The 23,725-nt window shown below is 37.0% G+C and overlaps 1 protein-coding gene across 3 annotated transcripts in view; it reads right to left on the bottom strand.

The window, feature by feature from the left end:
- Window positions 1–1,154: 1,154 nt before the first annotated feature.
- ACSL6 (acyl-CoA synthetase long chain family member 6) overlaps window positions 1,155–23,725 on the bottom strand; it is a 106,833-nt gene continuing 84,262 nt past the window's right edge. The window contains exons 10-21 of one of the 3 annotated variants that reach the window (XM_081936587.1): window positions 22,345–22,418; window positions 20,163–20,240; window positions 18,468–18,602; window positions 14,627–14,761; window positions 13,379–13,474; window positions 12,387–12,459; window positions 11,761–11,849; window positions 10,511–10,627; window positions 9,655–9,798; window positions 9,040–9,141; window positions 5,603–5,674; window positions 1,155–3,903 (exon numbers count right to left, since the gene is read on the bottom strand). In XM_081936587.1, the coding sequence (XP_081792713.1) occupies window positions 3,763–3,903; window positions 5,603–5,674; window positions 9,040–9,141; window positions 9,655–9,798; window positions 10,511–10,627; window positions 11,761–11,849; window positions 12,387–12,459; window positions 13,379–13,474; window positions 14,627–14,761; window positions 18,468–18,602; window positions 20,163–20,240; window positions 22,345–22,418 (1,256 nt within the window). In that variant the 3' untranslated portion in view covers window positions 1,155–3,762. Of the gene's footprint in view, window positions 3,904–5,602; window positions 5,675–9,039; window positions 9,142–9,221; window positions 9,457–9,654; window positions 9,799–10,510; window positions 10,628–11,760; window positions 11,850–12,386; window positions 12,460–13,378; window positions 13,475–14,626; window positions 14,762–18,467; window positions 18,603–20,023; window positions 20,102–20,162; window positions 20,241–22,344; window positions 22,419–23,725 lie in introns of those variants that run through there. The other 2 variants (XM_081936588.1, XM_081936589.1) reach the window with 2 other exon arrangements.

The raw sequence follows: 23,725 nt of genomic DNA, 5'->3' as shown, positions 1-23,725 counted from the left end.
CAGATCCTGACCAAAAAACAATATTGAAAATTCAGCCCCCAGTTGCAAAAAGTCTTCATACTGTACTAATAGTAGTCTGTAGTGATAACTCTCTAAACTGCAGTTCTAATTTGTGAAGTAACTAGGAATAGACTTTGACTCAAAGTGGATTTTTATCATTTGATCATTCACTTAACATAGAACTATGAGAATATCCTGCTGGTTCATCCAAGGCCAATCGTAGTCCAGCATGTGATACTTCTTAAGGTACTCGAGCAGAAGATAAATATCTATCTCCTACTTTTCCCCCTTGAAGACATGCTGCCCTGAGACTAGAGGGAACATTTGAGCCTTCAGAATTGATAGCACTTGATTTGTCCTCCATATAAATCCAACCCTTCTTTAAAATCATTAATCCAATTTAGTCTGTTTCTTACAGTAATAAATGCCTTAGGTGAAATATTTGCTTAGATAAAGAATTGGTTTCTTTTATCTGTTCGAAATCTTCTTCCAATCAACTTCAAAGGATGACTTGGTTTTAGTGACTTGACAAACAAAGAGAAAACAATTCTCCCTGCCATGAATGATTTTGTACACCTCAATCATTCCCCCTTCTAAGTTAAAATTTTCCAATGTTCTAATATTTGCTTGTAAGGAAAGTGTTTGAGCCCCTTATCTTCTGCACTTTTTCCCAGCAGATCTTAATCACATTTTGAAAAAAGTCAAATGTGAGCAGAACCACTCACAGCAGACCTGTCCAATCTACAGCCCATGGGCCACATGTGGCCCTAGATAACTAGTAATGCAGCCTTTCAACTTTATGATTTATATACATAAACTATATTATATACTTTATGTGGCCCAAAACAATTCCTTTTCACTCAATGAGGTCCAAGCAGACCAAAAGGTTGGCTAGCTGTAATCTAGTATTTCAGATGCAGATATAACCATAGCATTTGTGAAAAGGTATTACGGTATGCATTATTGCCAGATTTATTTTCAGTCCCTCTGTTAATGATCCCAAGCACGAATGTACTTTTTTCTCAGCGGAGGAATTGTGATTTGACATCTTTATGAAGCTATCCATTAGGCCCAAGTTCTTTTTCTTGATTAGTTACAGACAGCTCAGCCCTTTTTAAAAAAATGTTCTTTAAAGGTGATCCTGAGTGCAACAGAATACAGTTTAATCACTAGATTGTTAGGATGTTCTAAGATTGTCTTTAAAATGGTTCCAGTAACTGTTGGGGGGAGGAGAGGATGTACAACTGAAATAAATATATTACTTTGCATAAAAAAGCATAATCAAGCAAACAATTTCCTCTCGATAAGAACATTTTAAGATGTTGCTTAATTATTATTTAAATCAAAATTTTATTCAAATAGATTATACCCAACATATTCCTAGCTACTGTTTTAAATAATGGAAAATCTTTAATAAATATATAAGATTGTACTTATAATTCTAAGTAAAACATGTCATGTTAGACATTTCTGGCAATGCTGAATTTATGTAATCAAAATAATATAGCACTTAATCCGTATGCCAGTTTTCTCAAAATATTAGTTTTTGGGAATTTAACATTAAAATAAAATCTCCAGGCATTATAGCAATCTAGTTAAAAAGGGTACACATATACAGTATTTATATGTCTTCCTGCAATGAATATACAAAAATTATGAGTCGTCTCTATCTATTATAAAATTAACAGTTTAGGTTTGGATCTAAATTAATGCAACTACTAGCCATTTTTCAGTGAAACTATACCAGCCTGTCTTAAACATACTGCATGCTAAACTCCAGCCCTCATAATCTCCAACTGGTATGGCTATGGCATATACTTGGAGAATTTGTACAAACCATATTAATCTTCACAGTCTGTATTGATCAGTTTAGAGGACACAGCTGAACAACAAATTCTGAAGTACAAAGTAAAATCTTTCGTTAGGCGGTGAAGAGAAAGGGAAGGGATTGGAAAACACACACAAAGGGTACTTTTTGCAAGAAGACTACTGCAACAAATGGGCAGATTTCTTTTTAAGAGTATCTTAATATAGAACAGATATGAATAAATGCCCTGCCTACATTTTCCATTTATTCATTGTGTCCAATTAAAAAAAATCAACTGTTTTAGGTATGAATATTCCAGCAAAATTTAACTCAATTTCAACCATTACTTTAGCACTTTGAACTTAGAATAAACCATAAAAAAGAATAAAAAATGAGACTTGCCTTAAAAACTGATTATACTAACAGCTCTACAGCCCCACATCTTATTTAGTATATTTGTAAATGATTTTGCTTTCAAGTTTGTAGAATCAAAGCCAATAGTATTAAGTTTTCAATTTCAACAGAAGAACTAACATCTAATGCATATGGGTCAAGCAACCTTTTCTTGTTAGATAGTTTCTCCAGAACAGTTAATTTCTTCACTGAAGTTGATATTGATTTAAGTGAATTGTTCACATGCTGAACCACAGAAAGGAAGTCTCAAATATAGGACTAAACGTTTTCTAGTTTTCATACTGTACATTCAGCCGAAGATGGAAGTGGACAGTCTACTTTAAAGTACCTTAAATCTGTTACTCGAGACCCACTAGTTGACTATATCTTTTAAAATAATTTCTGCAGAACTCTTGAAAAAGCTTGTCAATGGCTAGAATCCTGAGGCCTTCCATATTTGCTAAATATTAGGTCCCCAATAATCTCAGCAATCTTTACGTAAGTGAAACTGCTCAAGATGCTGTTGTGTAATCTAAAGCAATGCAAAGGGAAAACAGGCACTCAGTTTCCCCATTCTTCTGTTAAATATGTGGGGGAAAATATTTAGAGTAGAAGGCATAAACGAAAATTATGCAGAGTGTTCACAAAAACTAGATTTCCTTTTATAAATTTCAATTGGGTAGCTGCCAAAATAGAAAGCAATCAACATCTTTCAAAAGTGTGTCCAGTAAACAAGTCTTGCCCATTTTGGAAAGTGTGAGGCCCTATATAGTGACAATCACAAGTTACTATTCATCTAGCATGTGGCACTAGGTTCAGCATATTTAATACATATGAAATACAAGTTATTCCTGTGTGTGAATTGACTATCCCCAACAAATTCAACTTTTGTATGCAGAGCATAACAGCTGCCATTTAAAGAACAATTACACAATTCCAGCTTTCAGTTCTGTATCAGGTTAACAGATTTATTGTGGCTTTGAGCGTCAAAGAGTATTTGAGGTAGACTACTAGCCTTTGCCAGATATCTCCCTGGAATTTTAAGAGCTCAGTTGCAATGAGGAATTCTTGGTTACATATGCACTCAGTGGTACTTGGGAGGACAAACTCTTAAAAAGAAGATGCGTGCATGATGTATACTTGTGAATCAGGGCAAGAATCTCCTGCTTCTAAAGAGTTCTTAGCAGTACCCATCCAGAGAGACATCTGGAAATCCTACAGATCACACGGCTGAATCCAGATTTAGAGGAGCGTCACACAAAAAGCAGATTTCTTTCCTGTTTGCTAAGGGAGTTTTGCACGCATTAATAAAGAAAGTCCTGTCAAATACTTTCAAGGAGTGGAACTTTTAAAAAGTTTAATGGTTGTCCAGTATGGGCTATGCAATCTTCTAGGACCTAGAACTAGATGGCAAAGTATTACTCAGTGACCGTGTCTTCAGACAGCAGAAGGCTCATGTGGAAAGTCAGATGCTTATTCATGTCAACTGCATTCCTTCACATTTTCAAAATTATCCTAATATTGCTACAGAGTACATTATTCTGAAGAACCTTCCTGTGCTGTCAGATGGAGATACTTGAATAAAGTTCTTCTATTTCTTTCTTGAAGTATTCTCTCAGCTCTGGTCGCCTGGCTTTTAATGTAGGTGTCAACAAACCATTTTGTACTGAGAACATTTCAGAATGGATGGAAACTGCTTTAACCTGAAATTTAAAAAAAAATGAAATAAAATTATAAAAGGATCAAAAGGAAAAACAAAACTGAAGCCTTATCTAAAAACTCCACTTGGTTGCTTCCTGAAATTTGCCGATAAATTGTGGATTTCATCAGGCAAAACAAACATAACTTACAACCTTTCTAACAAAAATTACATGCACTGAGTCCAACTGATGGAATATACTGTAAATATGCTTTGTTTTATTCTGGTTTTGTATGAAGCAAGTGCTTTTGACCTGCAGTTCATGCTTTATTGTATAATCACTGACAGATGTTTGTGGCTGACCATTATTTTGTTAAAAGAAAGGTGAGCCCAACTGTTACTTTTATTTTGGGTGAGGTATACATTCATTTTAGACTGTTTAAACCTGAGTCCATTTGCTTCTCTCCAGTTTCCCAGATTTTCCTAAATAAATAACTTTATTTTGCTACCAATTTGTACCTTTTCATTTAGGAAACTGCATTCTTCCCTGTGAGTAAAAGCTTTTATCCATGGAAGTCTGCTTCGTATTCCCTCAAAGTCCAGAACCCCTGGTATAGTTACACAAAGACCTGAACTACAGTTAATGTTTATTTATTGTACATGTTTAAATGTTATATGGTTTTGATTTATTGTTTGTGTTTTGTGCTGTATACTAGTTAGAGTGCCATTGTTTGAGTTCATTAGCCATATTAAATCTATTTTATAAATAATAAATAAATTTTGTTCATGCTTTCACTTGGCATTTCACATACCTTTTGAATAGACTTTTAAAAATACATTTAAACATCATAATAAAAATGTTCTATGGCCTTAGAACAATTTGAAGATACTTTTTATCTTCCTTTCAGCTGCATAGGACTATCACAGGAAAACATGCTTGTTGAATATTTAAAAATACTTTCAATTTTTAGCATTTAAATTAGTCATGTGTTCAGTATCTTTCCCTGATTTAAAGGTCTTATCATATATCACATTTATTACTTCCAATGATGGGCACCATTGTGGGGCTGTAGATAGGGCATCAGTTGGCTTAATCTGGCTCTGCATACCATGTAATATATTTGGTGCACTCGGGCAACTTGTAAATTTAATAAATAAATAAAACACAAATCGTGACAGTGATGGAATGGTAGAAACATATGATAGATTTCTGACAACCCTCCGTGCAGTTCTGAATATGTATATTTAGGAATAAATCCCACAGAAAGCACCCAGACATTCTGTCAAGTTCGTCTGTATGGGATTAGATCCCAAGGATTTTGGTTTTTTTCTGAATAAGTTCTCTTTCTCTGCCCTATGGGTGTAGAGTCCCCATTAGCAAACATCTCCTATTTGAGTTCTGTAAGTGTTTTACAAAAATATCTATGAACATATGAGAAAATAGCCTATGCAGAAAACAAAAAGAACTGCTTGATTTTCTAGGTCAGCTACAAGAATTAAGGGCTTGAACTCACTTCCCAGAACTGCTTTCAACTTATTTTGATATGTACTATCTATTACAAGAGATTTTTTGAAAGTGACTCTTACACAAATCTAAATAAAGATATTTTAATAAGAACAGAAATGTCAATGAATATATGGCTGAACCACAAAGCACAGTGACGCATGTGAAAGTTTATATAATGCATACTAAAATCCCCTCCTATTCATCTCAAAAAGGAGTTCATCTCATTTTAGTCATCAATATTTTTTTCAGTATTTACCTGTTCAAATGAATGAAGTCCGCTTTCTCTTCCTAATTGCACCATATCTTCCATTATAGCGTCTTTCAGTTCCTAAATAAGAACATAAGGCATCTATTTATAGCCATGAAGCTCAATTTAGCAGCAAGAGAATATTAATATTCAAAAAAATTCCTCCTTTTTATGTGCTTGTTTGTTGGACAGGTAGCAGTGAATGAGGAGGCATGGAATGGCACAATGAAAAAGATATGTACCACTTTAAATCCCACCTATTCTCCCAAATCTTAATTCTGGCTTCATTCACCCATCACTTGCTGAGGCCTTTAATTGATTTAATTGAACGTTATATATCCTTGCCCAATAAAAAGAAATTTCCCAAAAACCCGGTAGAAAGCCCTGTAAACAATGTCTAAAAAGACCACTTATCTTTATTTTTCAAGCATGCATGTATGCATGTACATGCCTGCATATCACACGAACTGTTATTTGGGCAACAACTGAATTTCTCAAGCTTTTATGCTGGATTTAGCATTTAAGTCCTGAAAGAATTCATGGGCCAACGCACACATGATGGGTTACCTTCCACTGCAAGGAAAACAGTAATTCAGATGCTATAATTTGCCAAGGTTATGCCAGTTTAAATGTACATAATGCAATTCTTCCACTAGGCATTTAGTAAAGGCAAGATCCCTAATCGACCTCAGTTTTAAGTATTGTTTTCTTTTTAAAAAGAGCTATGGAACACGATTTGTTATATGACACTGCTGGAAGACTATTATATGCACATAAATGGAAATATTCTGAAATACCCACAATGGAGGGATAGTTGGTAAAGATGATGGAACTACCAGGGGTGGCAAGAATGATTTGTCTGATAAGGGGAAGGACAATGACCTCATTTATTACTGACTGGAAACCCCTTATGGAATTTTTGCTGAAGATATAATAATAAAGAACTTGCAATTTCTGGGTTTGACTATTAGAAAGGTTAGATTATGGAAAGAAGGAAATTATGATGTAATCTTAAGAAAGTAAAATATACAGTAAAGGCATTTATAACTGCTATTAAATTGGAAACTGCTTTTTTATCTCTTTTTTAATTTCTTATGTATTCATTTTTAATTTCTTTTATTCCTTTTCTAAAAGTTACATTGCTTTCATTATTAAAAATTAATAAATGTAATAAAAAATAATTTTTAAAAAGCTGCCTGTAATGCATACTTCCTGAGCATTCTTAACTATGCATTGCTTTCTCATTACCCCATCCCAAATTCAAATGATCATCCAGAAATGTTTGAATTTTTCTAACTTTTATAGAGGGCTTTAAAAAAAAAAAAATCCCTGACACTATATGATACTGGCCTCATCTGGTTTTTTCCATTTTTTGCCTGGCATTTAAGAATGGAAGAAGTTGCCTTATATTGAATTTGACCTCTGATCTGTTGAGAGCAGCTGTGTGTACACTAACAGATGGGGTAGAGTGGGATGGGGTGGAATAGAATATAATCTTTATTGATTTAGTCATCTGACCATATGAAAAGTATAAAACCAATACAAATACAGATACAAAGATAACAACAGAACCTATTTACAATAATTTGTCACCCCTACATTTAATCCCAATCTGTCCTAAATAGTCTGTCCCAGTGGTGGGTTGCTCTTACTGTCGTTACTGGTACGCTGATCGCGGTCTATTTGTGCACACGCCGCCCCTGCGACAGCCATCTGCTTGTTGGGCCTCACACAGGCACCGCACGCTGTGCGCATGTGCACACTTTGCCGTTTGCCATAAAAACAGCTATAGAGCGCAAGTCGGCCAAACGAGCCACCGTACCGGTACGCGGTCAGCTGCTGCCGGCCATTACCAATACGGCCATACTGGGCTGTACCCGCAGCAACCCACCTCTGATCTGTCCTCTCTGAAATAGCCATTGGTATAGAGTCTTTGGACAGCAAAGGTGACCAACAACCAAGTACTAGAGCACATAACACCAGACATGTCACTAGAAGGAAAAAAATTATGAAACCGTGTCTCAGTTATTTTGGCTATGTGAGAGAATTCACTGGAGAAAGCAATTATGTTGGGGAAGAATTAGCAGTAAAAGGAAACCAGGCCAACGAACACAATGGCTGGAACCATCAAAGCTGACACCAGCCAGGGCATAGAGAAACTCAAGAAGCAGTGCAAAATCGGAAGATGTGGAGAGACCTGACCCACAAAATCACCAAGAGTCAGACACGATTGAATGATAACACCACCACCATCATAAAGAGTGCAGTCTTACTAGTGGTGCAGGTTCATTTCCTGCAAAGAGTAAGACAGTTTCTCCTGAGTGTCCCAATTATTTTTTTAGTTTTTAAATTAGAATCTAAATAAATTCTCCTTTCTGCAGAATATAGTTTGCAATCAAAGAGGATATGTGCAATGTCTTCAACAGCAAGTGTACCATAAATACATAATCTTTCTTCAAATGGAATTCGATGAAACCACCTACACTTTACTACAGAATTCTAATTCTAGAATCCAGAGCAGACGTGGTTACACTTCAGGTCCCTTGAATTAAGCCATGGCAACTAACCAGGTCCAGGAAACATACCTTCTCTTATTACAGCACCTGCCCTCTAGAATGATATCTATTCATTAATCCAGTAGCTCCCACCCTAATGAAGTTTCATGCTCTTTTCTGATATAATTGTTCTCCCAGGCTTTGAGAATGGAGCTCTGTTGTTTGCTTTTAATATGGAATATTGGCTGAAAATGTCAGATTCTACCGTATTTCCCCGAAAATAAGACAGGGTCTTATTTTCTTTTGACCGCCGAAATAAGCGTTTTGCCTTATTTTCGGGGAGGTCTTATTATTTTTGAGGTGCAGGAGGCAGCGAGCATGGTTACCTCATGTCTGAAGCTGTGTTGCAATATGTCGGAAAGGGCTTATTTTCAGGGGAGGGCTTATTTTAGCGCATGCACTTAAAAGCTCGTTTGGGCTTATTATCCAGGGAGGTCTTATTTTTGGGGAAACTGGGTTTCTACTGAGTTTTGATTTTGATAGTTATCTATTGTCATATTGGAGTTAGGTGGCCTCCTAAATAGATGAATGGTTTATGTGAAATAATTTAAGTTGTACCACTATTATGACATCAGACATGTAACTCATAGAGCATCAATGGTGTTCCAAACATTTAACATGTACAACTGCATACATATGGCCCATCTTACATTATGTTCTCCATAATGTACCCATTCAGAGTAATCTTCCCATTCTTAGGAAGTTGTTACAAGCTATCATGTTGCACCCTTCATTTTAACAAAAGCTGCCTCCCACATAATTCTTTATAGTACCCTTGGAATGTCTGATCCAACTAAAATTTTCATCTGTGCCTCTTACTTGCATAATCTTGCTAAAGGAGCATTGTACTTGTGTATTTGGACTAGAAAGCATAGGCAGAAGAGCATGTACCTTATTGCTGCAAAGATCTGTAAAGCTTCCATCAAAGCCCTTTTTCTTGGCCCAGCCTGGCATGACTTCAACATCTGGTACAACAATCCCCACCAGAAAGGCCTGCAAGGTAAAATTGGAAGCCATATTTGTGACCCAGCTTTTCAGCTTAGTCCCATGGTCCCCAAATGGTTAAACTAGCCATTACTGAATGAAAGCAGATGTACTGAATGAAAACAGATGCTTCATGCTCAAAACAACTGAAATGGATCATTTCAAATTTGAAAATGTTTGCACACCTCCACTTGCTACTTATTCTGAAATGCCTCTTGCATCAGCAAAATAGCAGTTTCTAATAACTGAACTTATTCCAGAAGACTTGTGGCACCATCAGGCAATATCCATTCTCCACATTATACTAGGCATAAAGTAATGTACCTATATTTCATATATGTGAAAAGAAAACAAATAATTATCTTGAGACAACTATGCCACACTCGTAATACGGAAGTATTGTGTGTACCACAGAAAAAAACAGCTATCTTCTTCGCTTAACTTTACAGGAAGTCACAATAGAGTTTTCAAATTATAAAACAAGAAGAGAAACTTGACAAAAATACAGAAATGCCAAGTTACCTGTAAGCTATCTCCGTGTACATATATTTGGGAAACAGGTTCACTACGAATGTAGATATTTTCAATTTTTTCTGGTGCAATGTATTCTCCCTGAGCCAATTTAAATATATGTTTTTTTCGATCGATGATTTTGAGTGTCCCATTCTGTGAGTAAACAAAAAAAAACATCAATTATATTGATCTAAGAAAAAAATTAGGCAATAATTTTCAACTTATTTTACATTTTGGGAATGGTAAGAGGAGCTAAAATTATCTCCGTGGTTTAGGAAAACTGGCATCATACAGTACAACCCTTTACTTAACAGGAAAAAAAATCTGCTATTATGAATGAGGCTTTCTATCTAGTACATGGTTTTGGGATCACAATCTTACACAGTATTCAATCACATCAATAGCCTCTCTTTTCTCTGAAGATCCCTCAATAAGAGAGCCAATGTGTTATAGTGGCTAAATTTGTAGGAGGACTGGGGAGATTTAGGTTCTAATCCATCCTCAGCCATAGAGATTTGGTCAATCTCTGTCACTCAACCTACTTCATAAGATTGGAATTGGAGAGACAATGAAGGGTGCTTCCCATCCCTCTGACTGAGCTCATGGAGAAATGACCATAAAGCTAACAAATAACAATAACCTGAACCACCAAAAGGGTGAACAAATTAAACTCAAATCTCCCTGGAAAAAACCTTTATAACTTCCCTACTACATTACAGTATCTCGCCATCTATATATACATAAACATTGGTGCCCAACTTATTTATCCCTTTAATATTTCCCAAAATGCCCCAAATCAACAAAGATGTCACTTTTCAACTTTATTCTTAATGCGGTAATGAAAATATAGCAGTTCAGTACATACAGACAGCCACTTTCCAATGTCCCCTGTATGAAGCCAGCCATCCTTGTCCAAGGCTTCAGCTGTTCTCTCTTTATCTTTTAAGTAGCCCTTGAAAACATTGGGACCTTTGACACAGATCTGAAAGAGAGATCAACATGCTGCTTAACAGTAGTAAGAGTAGTAAACAGTTTACTGTTTACAAAACAGCTGCTAGATGTGAAGCAAACATTTTTGTAATGAGAACTAATTAGGTTATGTGCTGTTAGGGCAAGAGATTAATATGGCAATCTCCCATAAAGAAGCATTTACAGATTGCAAAGGGACTTCAAGCATTCATTTGGGCTGATATCTCCAACTACTTCCAGCAAATCAGTGCTGCCAACCTTATTCACCACTGCCTATAAGCTGGCAAAAGTTGTTTGAATTTTGCAGAGTAGAAATATTATAAATAAAATTTTGAGAGAAATCCAACAAGTACTAACCAATATGGTATCCGAGTTTAATAAATAATAATAATCCCAAAATAGCTGGATTACCATTTGAACACTGCTGGCATTGACAAAATCACCACCAGTCAATTACAAAAGGCAGCTTTACTTGGAACAGCTTACATCCTGTGAAGATGTCTTTAACATCATCAACTTCCACATCGGTAAATATTAATAAATATAACTCATACAAACACAAGCTCTTTGGGGGATCCTCCATAATTTTTAAAAGTCAAAAGAGTACAGTGAGAAAAGAAATTAAGAAATTAAGAAACATTGCACTACAATAAGAAAGTTTTCAAGGACTGACTTTGCACACCTCCACTTGCTACTTATTCTGAAATGCCTCTTGCATCAGCAAAATAGCAGTTTCTAATAACTGAACTTATTCCAGAAGACTTGTGGCACCATCAGGCAATATCCATTCTCCACATTATACTAGGCATAAAGTTTCATTAATGCAAGAAGATATAATAGGCCACCCTAAAACTTTCAGTGCTTTAATATTGCAGCGAGCAATCCATGTTCCCTCCTGTATCGGTTAGGAACATTCTTGTTACTATCAAGAGGATCGTGAAAACCTTTAAAAAAGAATGTCAAGTACATGGTTTGACCATTTGCTTTACTTCTAGCAAATTCCTTTTCAACCTAGTTTAATGGAACATATTTTGAAATGCTCTCTTTTGGTTCCTATTCTACAGCTCTTATTTATAAAATGGTGCGTTTAAATCTGTAGCTAAGAAACAGATATGAAGAAGTACCAATACTGTACAAACATATTACCTCTCCCTCTCCTTTGGAAGAAAAGTAATTCAATTCTTCAACATCCACCAGTTTAATTAAATTACAAGGCAGGGGTGCTCCGACGTGGCCTGAAAATCAAATTAAGAAATATGTGGTTTTCTTCTCTTAAAAAAGTAAAAGCCACAACAGATTGTTATCACATAGCTATCTGCATATTAATGAATATGCATATTAGTGAAGTCAGGTATGTGTAATTGAGTGAAAAAAATTAATTACAAAATCACAGTATCTCACAGTGAGATTGGTAGAGGGAGCAGCCTATACACCCATGGTTTGTCTCTCCCCGAAGAGAGGGGAAACAGTACAGAAATAGACCTGCAATTTATGACAAATATTGAAGCTAGAATCCCAGTAAGCTACATGATTACAGAAATTTACATAACAGCATTTTGCTTAACATTACTTATACTTTCCACCGGAGGTAAATTATTGATTGGTTTTAAAAAGAACTTGCCTGTTTGGCAGAGGATATTAAATGAATCAGAAGCAGCCTAAATAGATAATTGTCCTGCAGGCCAGCATGTTTTAGGATTCTGGTCTTGGTGCTTTCAACCTTACATGACCACATTCACCTGTCTTTTATGAAGCTCCTGCCTCGTTGTTACCTGATGTCCAATCTCCCGGAGTGGTGAAGGTACACCCAGCTGTACACTCTGTTTGACCATAGCCTTCATAAACCTGTCAAAGAAACATTGTTTAAACAAGACACTAATGTTAGCATTTTATTTAAAAACTGGAAGAAGTAAAGTTCTCTGCTGTGCTCCGAAGTGGAAATTCTATCATTCAGAATCACTAACATTGCCCCTGTATGAGCCAAAGTTTTGGTTCTTGAAATAAAGAAATTATAAATGGTGGCTAATGTTCCTTCTTCTTATAAACTGAGAAAATGGAGTGGGAAAGGTTTTTGGATTTTGTTGCTAGGCCAGGAAAAAAATTAAGTGGCTGAGAGCTGAATTATTAATAGCCATCAATAGTTAACATTTCTGAGGGCTAATGCTGTAAGCTCTGCTTGGGCTAAGGAAGAAATATTTATTCCTGCAAAGAAAGGAAGAGGGCATTGTCAGTCTGGGTCCAAGATATCCTTGAACCTCTGAGTTTGGATATGTGTCTACTTAAATAAAGGAAAGTGACCATATTAAAATCCTGGGGGAAAAGCTTGGCTTGTAGACAATCCATCTGGGAAACACAGATTTATTTAACAAACTTGTATGCCGCCCATCTTGCCCAAAGTGGCTTACAAACACTGAATAAAATGCAGTATAAAACATTAAAACAACAAGGGTCTTGAATTTAAATTAAAGATAATTTCAAGATGGGAGCTAATCGGCAAAACTGAAAGGCAGAAAAATGGCAACTGCCATAATAATTTAGCTTCATCCTGTAATGATCCAAGCCAATAGTTTGGCTAAAGTTGAGACAGAGAAAAAATCAAATCTGGCCTTTCCTAGGATTCTTATAAAAAATAAACATTATCTTATAAGAGACCGATCTTGTTAGGATAGTGACAATTTCTATTATGAATGTATCTGACCCCCACCTCACCCTTAGGTAGAATTACAGAAAAGGTGCATCTGAATAATCCTCTAGTAGTTCCTACCTGACATCCTAATGCCGCTCGAAGGAAACCCAGAACTGTAGGTGAAGCAGGAGCAGCTCCAGTAACAATCATCCTAACACAACCACCCAGGCTTGCCTGTTAGATGAACACAATTTTGAAGTACAACAACATAATATCACCTTATCATTTATTACTAAAAAAAAAAATAACGACATTCTCCATATAAGCAACCCTACTCCCCACAAAGATAATTCCATCTTTGCTATTCTGTCAGACCTTCCAAAAGGCTTTTGCAGGGAGCATTGATAAATATGTGACTCCAGAAGCTCTGGCACCAAGAATGGTGGGGGAGTTGGTTTTAGGTTTTCTGTTTTGTGCTGGATCACGGGGTATACACTGCTCAGAGCCACATTTAACTAGAGTGGTATATAAGCCCTGCTAATAAAATAATTAAAAGAAAGATGTCTGCAGGGATGGTGTGACTATCCACAATGTACAAAGGCAAAGGTCAAAGGTCTGTTCATGTAGATTAACTAATGTCTAATACATAAGTGGGACTGCTAGTTGCTGCTTGCAAGGTAAATTTTGCTTATATGGCCTCAGATTTACATAGCTGTCTCTATAAATCTCATTGACAATAAAACCAATACAATTAAAATCAACATACTCAACGTGAATCTTAATACAGGGTGTGAGTCTTGCCACTTTCCTAAATACTGAGAAAATAAGGACTAAATCCACTTTCCTGAGCTTGAGGTCCATATAGAAGAAAGCCCTTTTCTGCACTCACAGCTGTTTTGGAGCAGCTGAGGCATCTTCTAAAGCGCCTCTACTACTGATCTCAATAATTGAACAGGTTTAAAAATACAAACAAATATTCTCTTTTTGTTTCTCTTGGTCTTAAAATTATTATTTTTTAATGTTTGGTTTAAAATACTTACGCCTTGCTTACAAGTAGAACTTATTTAACTTGAAGGGTTACTTCTGTGAAATTAATTAGGTTGGCTAACTCTCCAATACCCTCATTACAAGGTGTTTCCATAGAGTATGGGTGCCCCTCTCCCCCACAGGCAACGCTGTTCAACAAGTTTCACCAAAGGAAAAAAATGACTTGATTATAACCAAGCTATTTTTCCATTTTTATCACCTGAATTCAGTATATGCTCGGGGCTTCACCCATCCCTACATTTAAGCTAGCCTTTTTAAATGCCTTGAGAAACATTCAGGGTAAATTGCATCCCTATTGTGAGTGACTCTCACAAGACCAAGTTTTTAATAAAGCCTTACCTGTATTTTGTTAAAGAATAATATATCCCATATGCTGTCATTTCTAACAATTCCACTTTGAACTTCTGCTTTTTTGCGATTAGCAGCAAATTCAAGAAGCCAGCGTTTCACAGGAGTGTCTGCTTGACTAAAAATCTACGAAGAGGTACAAAAGAACAAGGAGAAAGTCAAGGAAATGTTACTTTCACAGAAAAAAATTGACAAGAAGCAAATTTATTACTTGTATAAGCAGACATGACTCTACAAATGTCTTCTTTTCCTTTTGATTCAATCGTATCCAATTCTCTTGAACTTTGTGGACAAATCCCTGCAATTTTCTTGGCAAATTTATTTAGACATGGTTGTTATTGCCACATTTCTAGGGCTGAGAGAAAGTGACTGGCCCAACATGACTCAGCTGGCTTTGTGTCTAAGGCAGGAATAAAACTCATGGAATTTCCTGCCTAATCACTAGACCAAACTGACTCTCACAATTGTCATTAGTTGTATACAATTTCTGGAATCAATGGTAGCTATGCTATAAAGCTATTAGGAAAAGGCTAATCTATTATTGTTTGAATTATGCTCTACTTATCTTCATTTGACAAGGAAGTTAAATAACTGAAATTTAAATGGAGGTTAAGATATTTTGAGAATTTCTAGATGTTTAGTTTGGCATGGTTATACGTAATTATTTGGGAAATTATAGCAACAGAATAAAGAGGCATCTGGTAACTGCAGAGAAATTCTCACCTCTTAAAAGCTAATTGTGGCTGATCTTTATTTTTATTACTGTCATCTAAGGCAGCAATTATGCCAACTCTTCAGGACAAATCACTAGAATCCTATTTTATTCAGTTTCACATACAAAAAGAGTAAAGAACTGAAGTCAACTTCATTTATGTTGCATTAATCATTCTACAAAACTATATATTGCCTGTCAAGTGCATATGTATTTATATACTGGTAGTCCTCAACGTATGACCACAATTGAGCCCGAAATTCATGTTACTAAGTGAGACATTTGTTAAGTGAGTTTTACTCCATTTTATGATCTTTCTTGCCACCATTGTTAAGTGAATTAGTGCAATTCTTAAATCAGTAACACAATTGTTAAGTGAATCTGGCTTCCCCATTGACTTTGCTTGTCAGAAGGTTGCAAAAGGGGATCACATGACTCTGGGACACTGCAACCGTCATAAATATGAGTCAGTTGTCAAGCATCCAAATGTAAATCATGTGGCTTGGTTTGTTTGGTTTAGTTTATTTGGATTTATATGCCGCCCTTCTCCAAAAGGACTCAGGGCGGAATACAACATTAAAAACACACATCTCAAAAGTTAAAAAAAGATTAAATCCATTTCCCCCCCCCCAAAAAAAACCCGATTTTTTAAAAAAGAAACAATACAATTAAAATAAGTTAAAATTAAAATTAACATTAACAGGCCAGGCCGGCTTGCTGGAAAAGCCAACTTTTTAGGGCGCGTCGGAAGGACCGGAGGTCAGGGATTATGCGGAGCTCCGGGGGCAGCTCATTCCAGAGGGAAGGCGCTCCCACAGAGAAGGCTCTCCCCCTGGGGGTCACCAGCCGACACTGCTTGGCCGACGGCACCCTGACGAGACCAACTCTGTGGGATCGTACTGGACGGTGGGAGGCTACTGGTGGCAGTAGGTGGTCTCGCAGGTACCCTGGGCCTAAGCCATGGAGCGCTTTAAAGGTCATAATTAATACCTTGAATCGCACCCGGAAAACAACCGGCAACCAGTACAGGCCGCCTAAAAGGGGTGTGACATGTGAGCACCTAGGTACCCCCATGACAACCCGCGTGGCCGCATTCTGGACCAGCTGAAGCCTCCGGGTGCTCTTCAAGGGCAGCCCCATGTAGAGAGCATTGCAGTAGTCCAGGCGAGAAAGGATGAGGGCATGAGTGACTGTGCCTACAGCATCCCGATCCAGGAAGGGGCGCAACTGGCGTACCAGGCGAACCTGGTAAAAGGCCCCCCTGGTCACGGCCGTCAAGTGTTCTTCTAAACTAAGCCGCGTATCCAGGAGGACTCCCAGATTGCGAGCCTTCTCTGAGGTGGCTAAAATTTCTCCCTCTATCGTCAAAGATAGAACAAGATGTACAAACCGGGATGACGGAAACCACAGCCTGCAATGGTCATAACTCACTTTTTTCAATGCCGTTGTAACTTTGAACGGTCACTAAATGCACTGTTGTAAATTGAGGACTACCTGTATACGAATATACTGCAATAACAAGTACATTAAAATACAGGCTAAAATAATATTGAACAATAGCCTAAGCTGCAATGGAGTATATGCTTTATTTTAAAGAGAAGATAGCCAAAGATTGCCATTAGAGGGCCGACTTCCTGGGTGTTATCAAAGAAACATCCATCAGATAGTAGCATTTGATAATGATGGTGATGATGTTATTACTGTCTAATGATGCTTGCAAGAGCTCGGCACGTGTAGATAAAAAATATTTTCTTAATTATCCTAAGTACCTTGCTGCTTAAAATCTTAAGTGGTACTACCAAACGGTATTCTGCTGTCCTAATACAAGCCCCGCCCCTTTTGGTCCTTTGCCATGATGTCCCATAGATGCCCATATGGATTGACCTAGTAACACGATGCTGCTTTTGTCACCATGTGACAAGCAAAACAGTATGGCATCCCTAATAAAACACACCCAAGCGTTGCTGGTGCCTCCACCACCACTGATTTCAGTATCATTCCCCATCCCTTAGTAAGGATGCAGGTGGGAACAGTCCAGTCAGCCTATGGTGGTAGCCAGAAGACTGCCTGCATGCTCCTACTGAGACACAAGCCCAGAGCTAGAAATCAAGCAGTGCTGAGGCCAACACTGTGAAGCCAAAGTCTTCCCGAGCTACTAATTGTGCTCTACAGACATATAAAACTTATCTCCAATAACGTATAGACAAGTGTATGCGGAAGAGGGGAATACACTTTTTGTAAGATGGATAATCTGGCCCCCCAGTTTAGATCAAACCCTGAGCAATAGCGGCCACAGAAATCAAACCAGACTTCTGGGAAGTCCTGTGAGCAACACTAAAACTCAGGTAAGAAGAAACAGAGTCATCCAGATTATAACCCTGATATCATTTAAGTCTGTCCGTCCGTCCGTCCATCCATCCATCCATCCATCCATCCATCCATTTATCTATCTATCACATTTCTGAACTTCCCATCTCCCTCAAAAAGAGATTCTGGGCGGTATACAATAAAATAAATAAACAATAAAATTTCATTTGCTATCTAACAGAAGAGCACCGTATACTATAGACCTATTGCAATATTATAATAATTAGTCTGTTTCTTATGTATTTTAAAAAGACACAGGAATTGTTTTGGAACAAAAATGTAGCAGTACTTTAGACTACAGTATGCAGATCCATTAGTTCAGCCTTCTCAATTAATGGAGTGATTCAAGTGGACAAATTCTTATATTAATTAATTTCATTCTAGTAATTGTTCTGTCTAAAATTCTTTTTATTATAATTATCCTGATGGTTCTGCTGCTTACATGATAGATTTTTCCTGAGGCCAAACTCATACTTCAACAAAATCAATGTTCAAACAGCAGATAGAATATTTTGCATTTCTTTTGTTCATAAAAATACCATTCAACTTAAGAAACATTCGGGTAGCTAAATACATTTAAATGGAACATACTATTCCACTGCAAATTTCTGGTAGAACATTCTGAGTAAGTACACTGCCTTACTTAAATGTTAAATATGCAGCAGCCAATGAATTTAAGAAAAGAAAGAAGTATCCAGTCCTAACTATTAGATAAGATCATTTTTTCCTTTAATTTGCCAACACAAATGGTACCTTATCGTACATCCTGTTGAGTAGTCTTGGTACAACAGGAAAGATGGTGGGACGCAGAGCTTTCATGTCATCGGACAGCAAACGAATATCCCCTTGGAAGAAGCCAATTCGTCCCCCATGACAATACACTACAGACTGTAAAGAAGGAAAAGGAAACAAATTAATTCCTGTTTTTACCCAATAGTCCCCAAATGTGCCAATATGCCCCAAATAAAACCCATATACTACTCCTTAGGCATCTTTCTTATTGGTGATACCAGAAAGTCACTATTAAATAACTCCTCATAAGACTATACAATAGTCTTGGCCATGTCATGTGCATAACAGAACAAGTGTTTTCTGTTCTACCATTAGGGGGCAGATATTCTATTAAAGAATCCAAGATTTGCTTCCTTACAATACTCAGAAAGCCAGCCATGGTGGATAATGGCTATCCACTCTATATTTTAAGTTCTCTTGGCAAAGACATTCCATTAAAAAATTCAGCACTAGTTGTAGGGCAAACAACTAGCTGTGAAGTTCAGGAAAGACAGTCTTTGGAAGAGAGGTAGTTCATTACAAGTTATAAGTTGTAGATTTGAACAATCAATTTTAAAAGAACTGAGAATTAAAAGTGCGCTTTTCCAAGTGAAGTGAAAAAAATTGTAAAACAACAAACCTTCTAGAGTAACTGAAATTTTAGGTTTAAAGCAGTCACTGGCAGGACTTGTATTTAATTTTTAACCATCATTAAACTATGCAGAAATAACCTAGTGTTCACCTTCTGTTTTAGATTAATAGCAATAGCACTTATCTACTGCTTCACAGTGCTTTATAGCCCCCTTTACAGCAGTTTACAGAGTCAGCATATTGCCCTCAACAATCTGGGTCCTCATTTTGCCCACCTCGGAAGGATGAAAGGCTGAGGCAACCTTGAGGAGGTTGGGAAATTAAGTCCAATTCAGCATGTTTCTGGATCTTAAATTAAGGATAATTGTCACTATAATTAGTGGAAAGAGCTTCAAACCACAGTTTGTGGAGATGGTTGGTTTTCATGAGTCAAATAGGTTAGGGCCAGAGGTGGGTTCCTACTGGGTCGGTCGAGTAGGTAGTAACTCGCCCTGCCACGCCCACGAACCTGTTCTCTCGGCGGTGCCATAGCCGGTGCCATCTTGTTTTTTGCTTCTGCGCATGCACAGAAGCTTTTGCTTAGTACTGCGCATGCACGCAAAGGTTATGTGCACGTGAAGCACATCCCTGAGCGAACCGGCAGTAGCAGCAGCCGGAACCCACCCCTGGATAGGGCATGGGTGAAGCCAGGCATAGATGAGTCATTCTTATAATCCTATACAATGATTCAATGCAGTGTTTTTCAATCTTGGCAACTTTAAAATGTGTGGATTTCAACTCCCAGAATTCCTCAGCCAGCATGCTTTTTGGTATCCAAACATCTTAAAGTTGCTAGGTTTGAAAAACACTGATCAAGTAGCACATCTGAGCCATCCCATTGCCTAGTCATCCCTTTTTTATTGTTCAGGAGGAGAAAATGTTGGCTTCCACTGACACTGAGGCCTTACCTGTACCATTCGCTCAAACATGTGTGCTAAAGGCAAATAGGAAATGTGTACATCCTCATATGTAGGAGACCACTGACTCTGGAAAAAAAAACACAACAGGGAGCCCCACAAGGCCTGGTCAGTCTAGGCAGTTTCTTACCTGTATCACTCTCTCAAACATGTGAGCCAAAGGTAGGAACGAGATGAGTACATCGTCCTGTCTCGGAAAGATCACTTTCTGCAGATGAAGGGCATGGGAGACAGAAAGGAAAGAAACACTGACAGGAAGACACAACAAGAAAGTCATAAAACAATAAAAAGAAAAATGGCACCAAGAGGAGCAAAAGGAGGGTAGAGATTATTATGTGAGAAAAGAGAACAGTGTTTGAAATAATGCGTTAGGCCACGACACCAATGGAGCTATGTTAGCAGGAGTGGTGAGTAACACAAAGGTGTAATGCAGAGAGCTCTCTCTACTGTACAGGGCACCAAAGGTGTCCGTTCCTAATCACAACAACCAAAATAACAATGTGTGCATCATATTATCTATCACTGACACAAATCGTGCCCTTTCATACTTGCATCATGACAATTATGCAATTGTGCAATTATGGAAGGAATGCAGTTTGCATCATGGCACATGTGTTATCCTTCAGTCCCCCCCTCCCCCCGATCTTCTCCAGACACCTGGGCAGGTATGTTCTGAGACTTGAGCTATGATCATGAGCTCTATTCAAGCATCTCTGATGCCAACCCAAAATGCCCGTTCCCAAGAACACTTCAGATACTTTTACTGCTTGGAGTTTTCCTAAAGGAGTGCCTCTTTTTAACAATTTTCAATAAAATTGACCAATTACTAAGCCACAAGTTCAAATGTCGACATCCACATGGGTTAGGAACATATTCTAGACCAAGTCAAACCATTTACCTAGCAGACACTCTATTTGTAATGGAAGGACAGGATATTCATTTATTTATAGAAACATCCATCTATTTATTTACTGAAACGTTATTATTAAGATAATAAGATCCCTTTTCAGCATAAGCCACCCAGAGTCACTCTAATAGGGAGTAGGCGGCATATAAATAATAAATAAAATGAAATAAAATAAAATAAAAAGTAAAATAAAATAAAACAGCTAGAATTTGGACAATTACAATATCAGACTGCAAGACTTATCCTCTAGTAGAAGGAAATCTATGGCCTATAATAACTGTTTGATCCCCAGGATCAGCTGTAACGTACAAGTGACAGATCAGTCATATATCAAGATAGGGCTGAAAAGGGTTCCTATGAAATCCTGGATAATTGGAGCTAAGTAGTGGTTTATGTTGTGTTTCATTCTGGCTTAGTGCACTATGTGAATCCATTCATAATAGTTAAGTAGTATGTCTCAACAAGGCCACTGCAGCTTGTTTAATAAAACACAGTTAATCTGATTGAACATAAGGCAATCTCTGAGTCATAAAATATAGCATGTGATGCTTTTATGAGGATGAGATATAACACAAAATTCATAGCCAAATAAATTCTGTTTATCAGTCAGCCATTAAAGGCATGGGAATCCTTCCAAGTTTTTTTTAATATCATGTTATAAAATTAACCTTGCTATCTTGCTTTTTGGGTGCCTGTTCATGCTTCCATGCTTTAAATTACATGGATCCTTTATTAACCCTTTCTGACTCCCTTTCCATCTTTATTTTTTTCTTTAAATGTCTAATATTTTTTAAAATATATTTTTCTATTGCAGAAAATCAATTTATGTACACTGCGCATTGAGGTGCTCATAGTGATCATTGTAGAAAGACCATTATCAGTTGGGAGCTGAAAAAGCTGGCATGAGAGAAAGTAACATCTAAATTTCTCTGACCCATTTTAAAAAATGAAGACTTACAGTATACCTATTCTTGAAGTGGCCAGCAACAATATTTAATGGTTATGGTTCTAAATTCATTCCCCCCCCCAAACTGCTTTCTGAACTTGATCCAAATTTAATCATGTTTCAAAAAGACCACTCAAAGTAACTCAAGTTTTAAGGCAATGTTAACTATAGTTACGCTGATTTCGGTGTATCTGCCTGAACCATGCCCAAGTCTCAAGTCGGAATGATCCTTTGTTTACCCACCCTTCTTGCTAGGAAAAAAAATATCTTAAATTCAAAGATCATCATTGGATTTCTTGCTACTAGCATTAATTCAGTACTTAAACCAATGGCATTGAAAATTACAGTCATGACTCCCAAGCAGTCTCCTAAGGCAGTTTCCTGTTTTGTAGGTGTTTCTATTTCCAAAATTATATAGTTCATTTTGTTGTCAGGTTTTAAAGTAAATAGAGTATTCACCTCTGTCACTTTCAAAAAACCTGAAAAATCAGCCACCACATTTCCATGAGTCAGCATAGCACCTTTTGGGTTACCTGGAAAATGGAGGAAGAAGAATCTTATCAAATAAACGTTCACATTTACCAGCTAAGGAACATGGGCAAAGAAGTCAGCACCACAGGTAATTCTTTCCAAAAAAAATTCTTATTTGCTAATATGAACTGATCTTTGACAGGATGTGCATTGTCAGTCTTTAAATGCCAACTTAGCACTTACAGTTTAAGAAGTTTTCACTGCTGTAGTATCAGTGAAGGCAAGATGGGTCAATCAAATAAGTCACTTCATATACACACAAAAGGCACTTTCAGGGACCCTGTCCGATATTTCCTAGGAACAATTATTGTTCAGATGTTGAAACTTGGTTCCCATAAGCTTTCCCTTCACTGAACTAACAGTGAAATCTCAACATCTACATTAGGAATGAACAGCTGCCATCTCTGCCCCTCATTTAAGGACAACATTTCTACCATGATAATTCTTTGGAAAACACACCCAATTTAGTGGACGATGCTAAACAAGGAGCCCGAGGCAGGTCTACCCTTCATTTCTCTGATGCTTGTTTTCTTCTCTTCTTTTTCTGCCAATTCCCTTTTCCTTCAGTATAAGACTAGCACAAACTTTTAAAGTGAAACTGAGGATGCTTTATCATAACCACTCACATTTTAAGCATAACATATTTGAAATCACCTTGTTTGTTTCAGAGCTATCTTTGAAAACAATCAGCTTCTACCAGGATTCAAATGTTGATTTGTATAAGAGCTTTGTAAACAACCTGGAACTTAATGCAGTCTTTCCACACCACTGTCAGGCCATCTCCTACAACCACAGCCAATTCTCCTAGTGCTATCTGATGGACAGCAACCAAGATATTTTCCTTCAAATATTTATAGGCTTGAAAGTATGAAAAAATACATTAAATAAATGTAGTATTTGAGGGTCAGTAGGAATGGCAAGATTATTGTTCCCAACCAAGGACATTTCTTCAAAGGGAGAGGTAATGAAATGTGCTTTAAAAATCCAAATATATGACATTTGTCTTTTGCTTGTTCCAATTTTATTATCTAAAGATCTTTTTTTTTGCTGCATTTAACTTAAGATAAATTTGAACTAATGAGCTCAAGTTCCAAAACACTAAGTGAAAAATAGGTAAAAGAATAATTTTCCAAATCTATACCTCATTAATAGAGCAGATAGGTTTAGAAAAAAAATAATGAAAATATCTGAATTAAGTACATTCTACCATAGTGTGAGAAAAAGCCATGTATATGATTTTTCATTTGTCAAATTAAATAAATCAAATCGCAGTGATCAGAACTAGCATTATCCAGATCCAAGTAGCTAA

This window comes from Natrix helvetica (genome assembly GCF_964273705.1).
Source record: "Natrix helvetica genome assembly, chromosome: 1".
NCBI classification, from domain to species: domain Eukaryota; kingdom Metazoa; phylum Chordata; class Lepidosauria; order Squamata; family Natricidae; genus Natrix; species Natrix helvetica.
The sequence above is the reverse complement of the archived record's forward strand: the minus strand, read 5'-3'. Positions and strand labels throughout refer to the sequence as shown.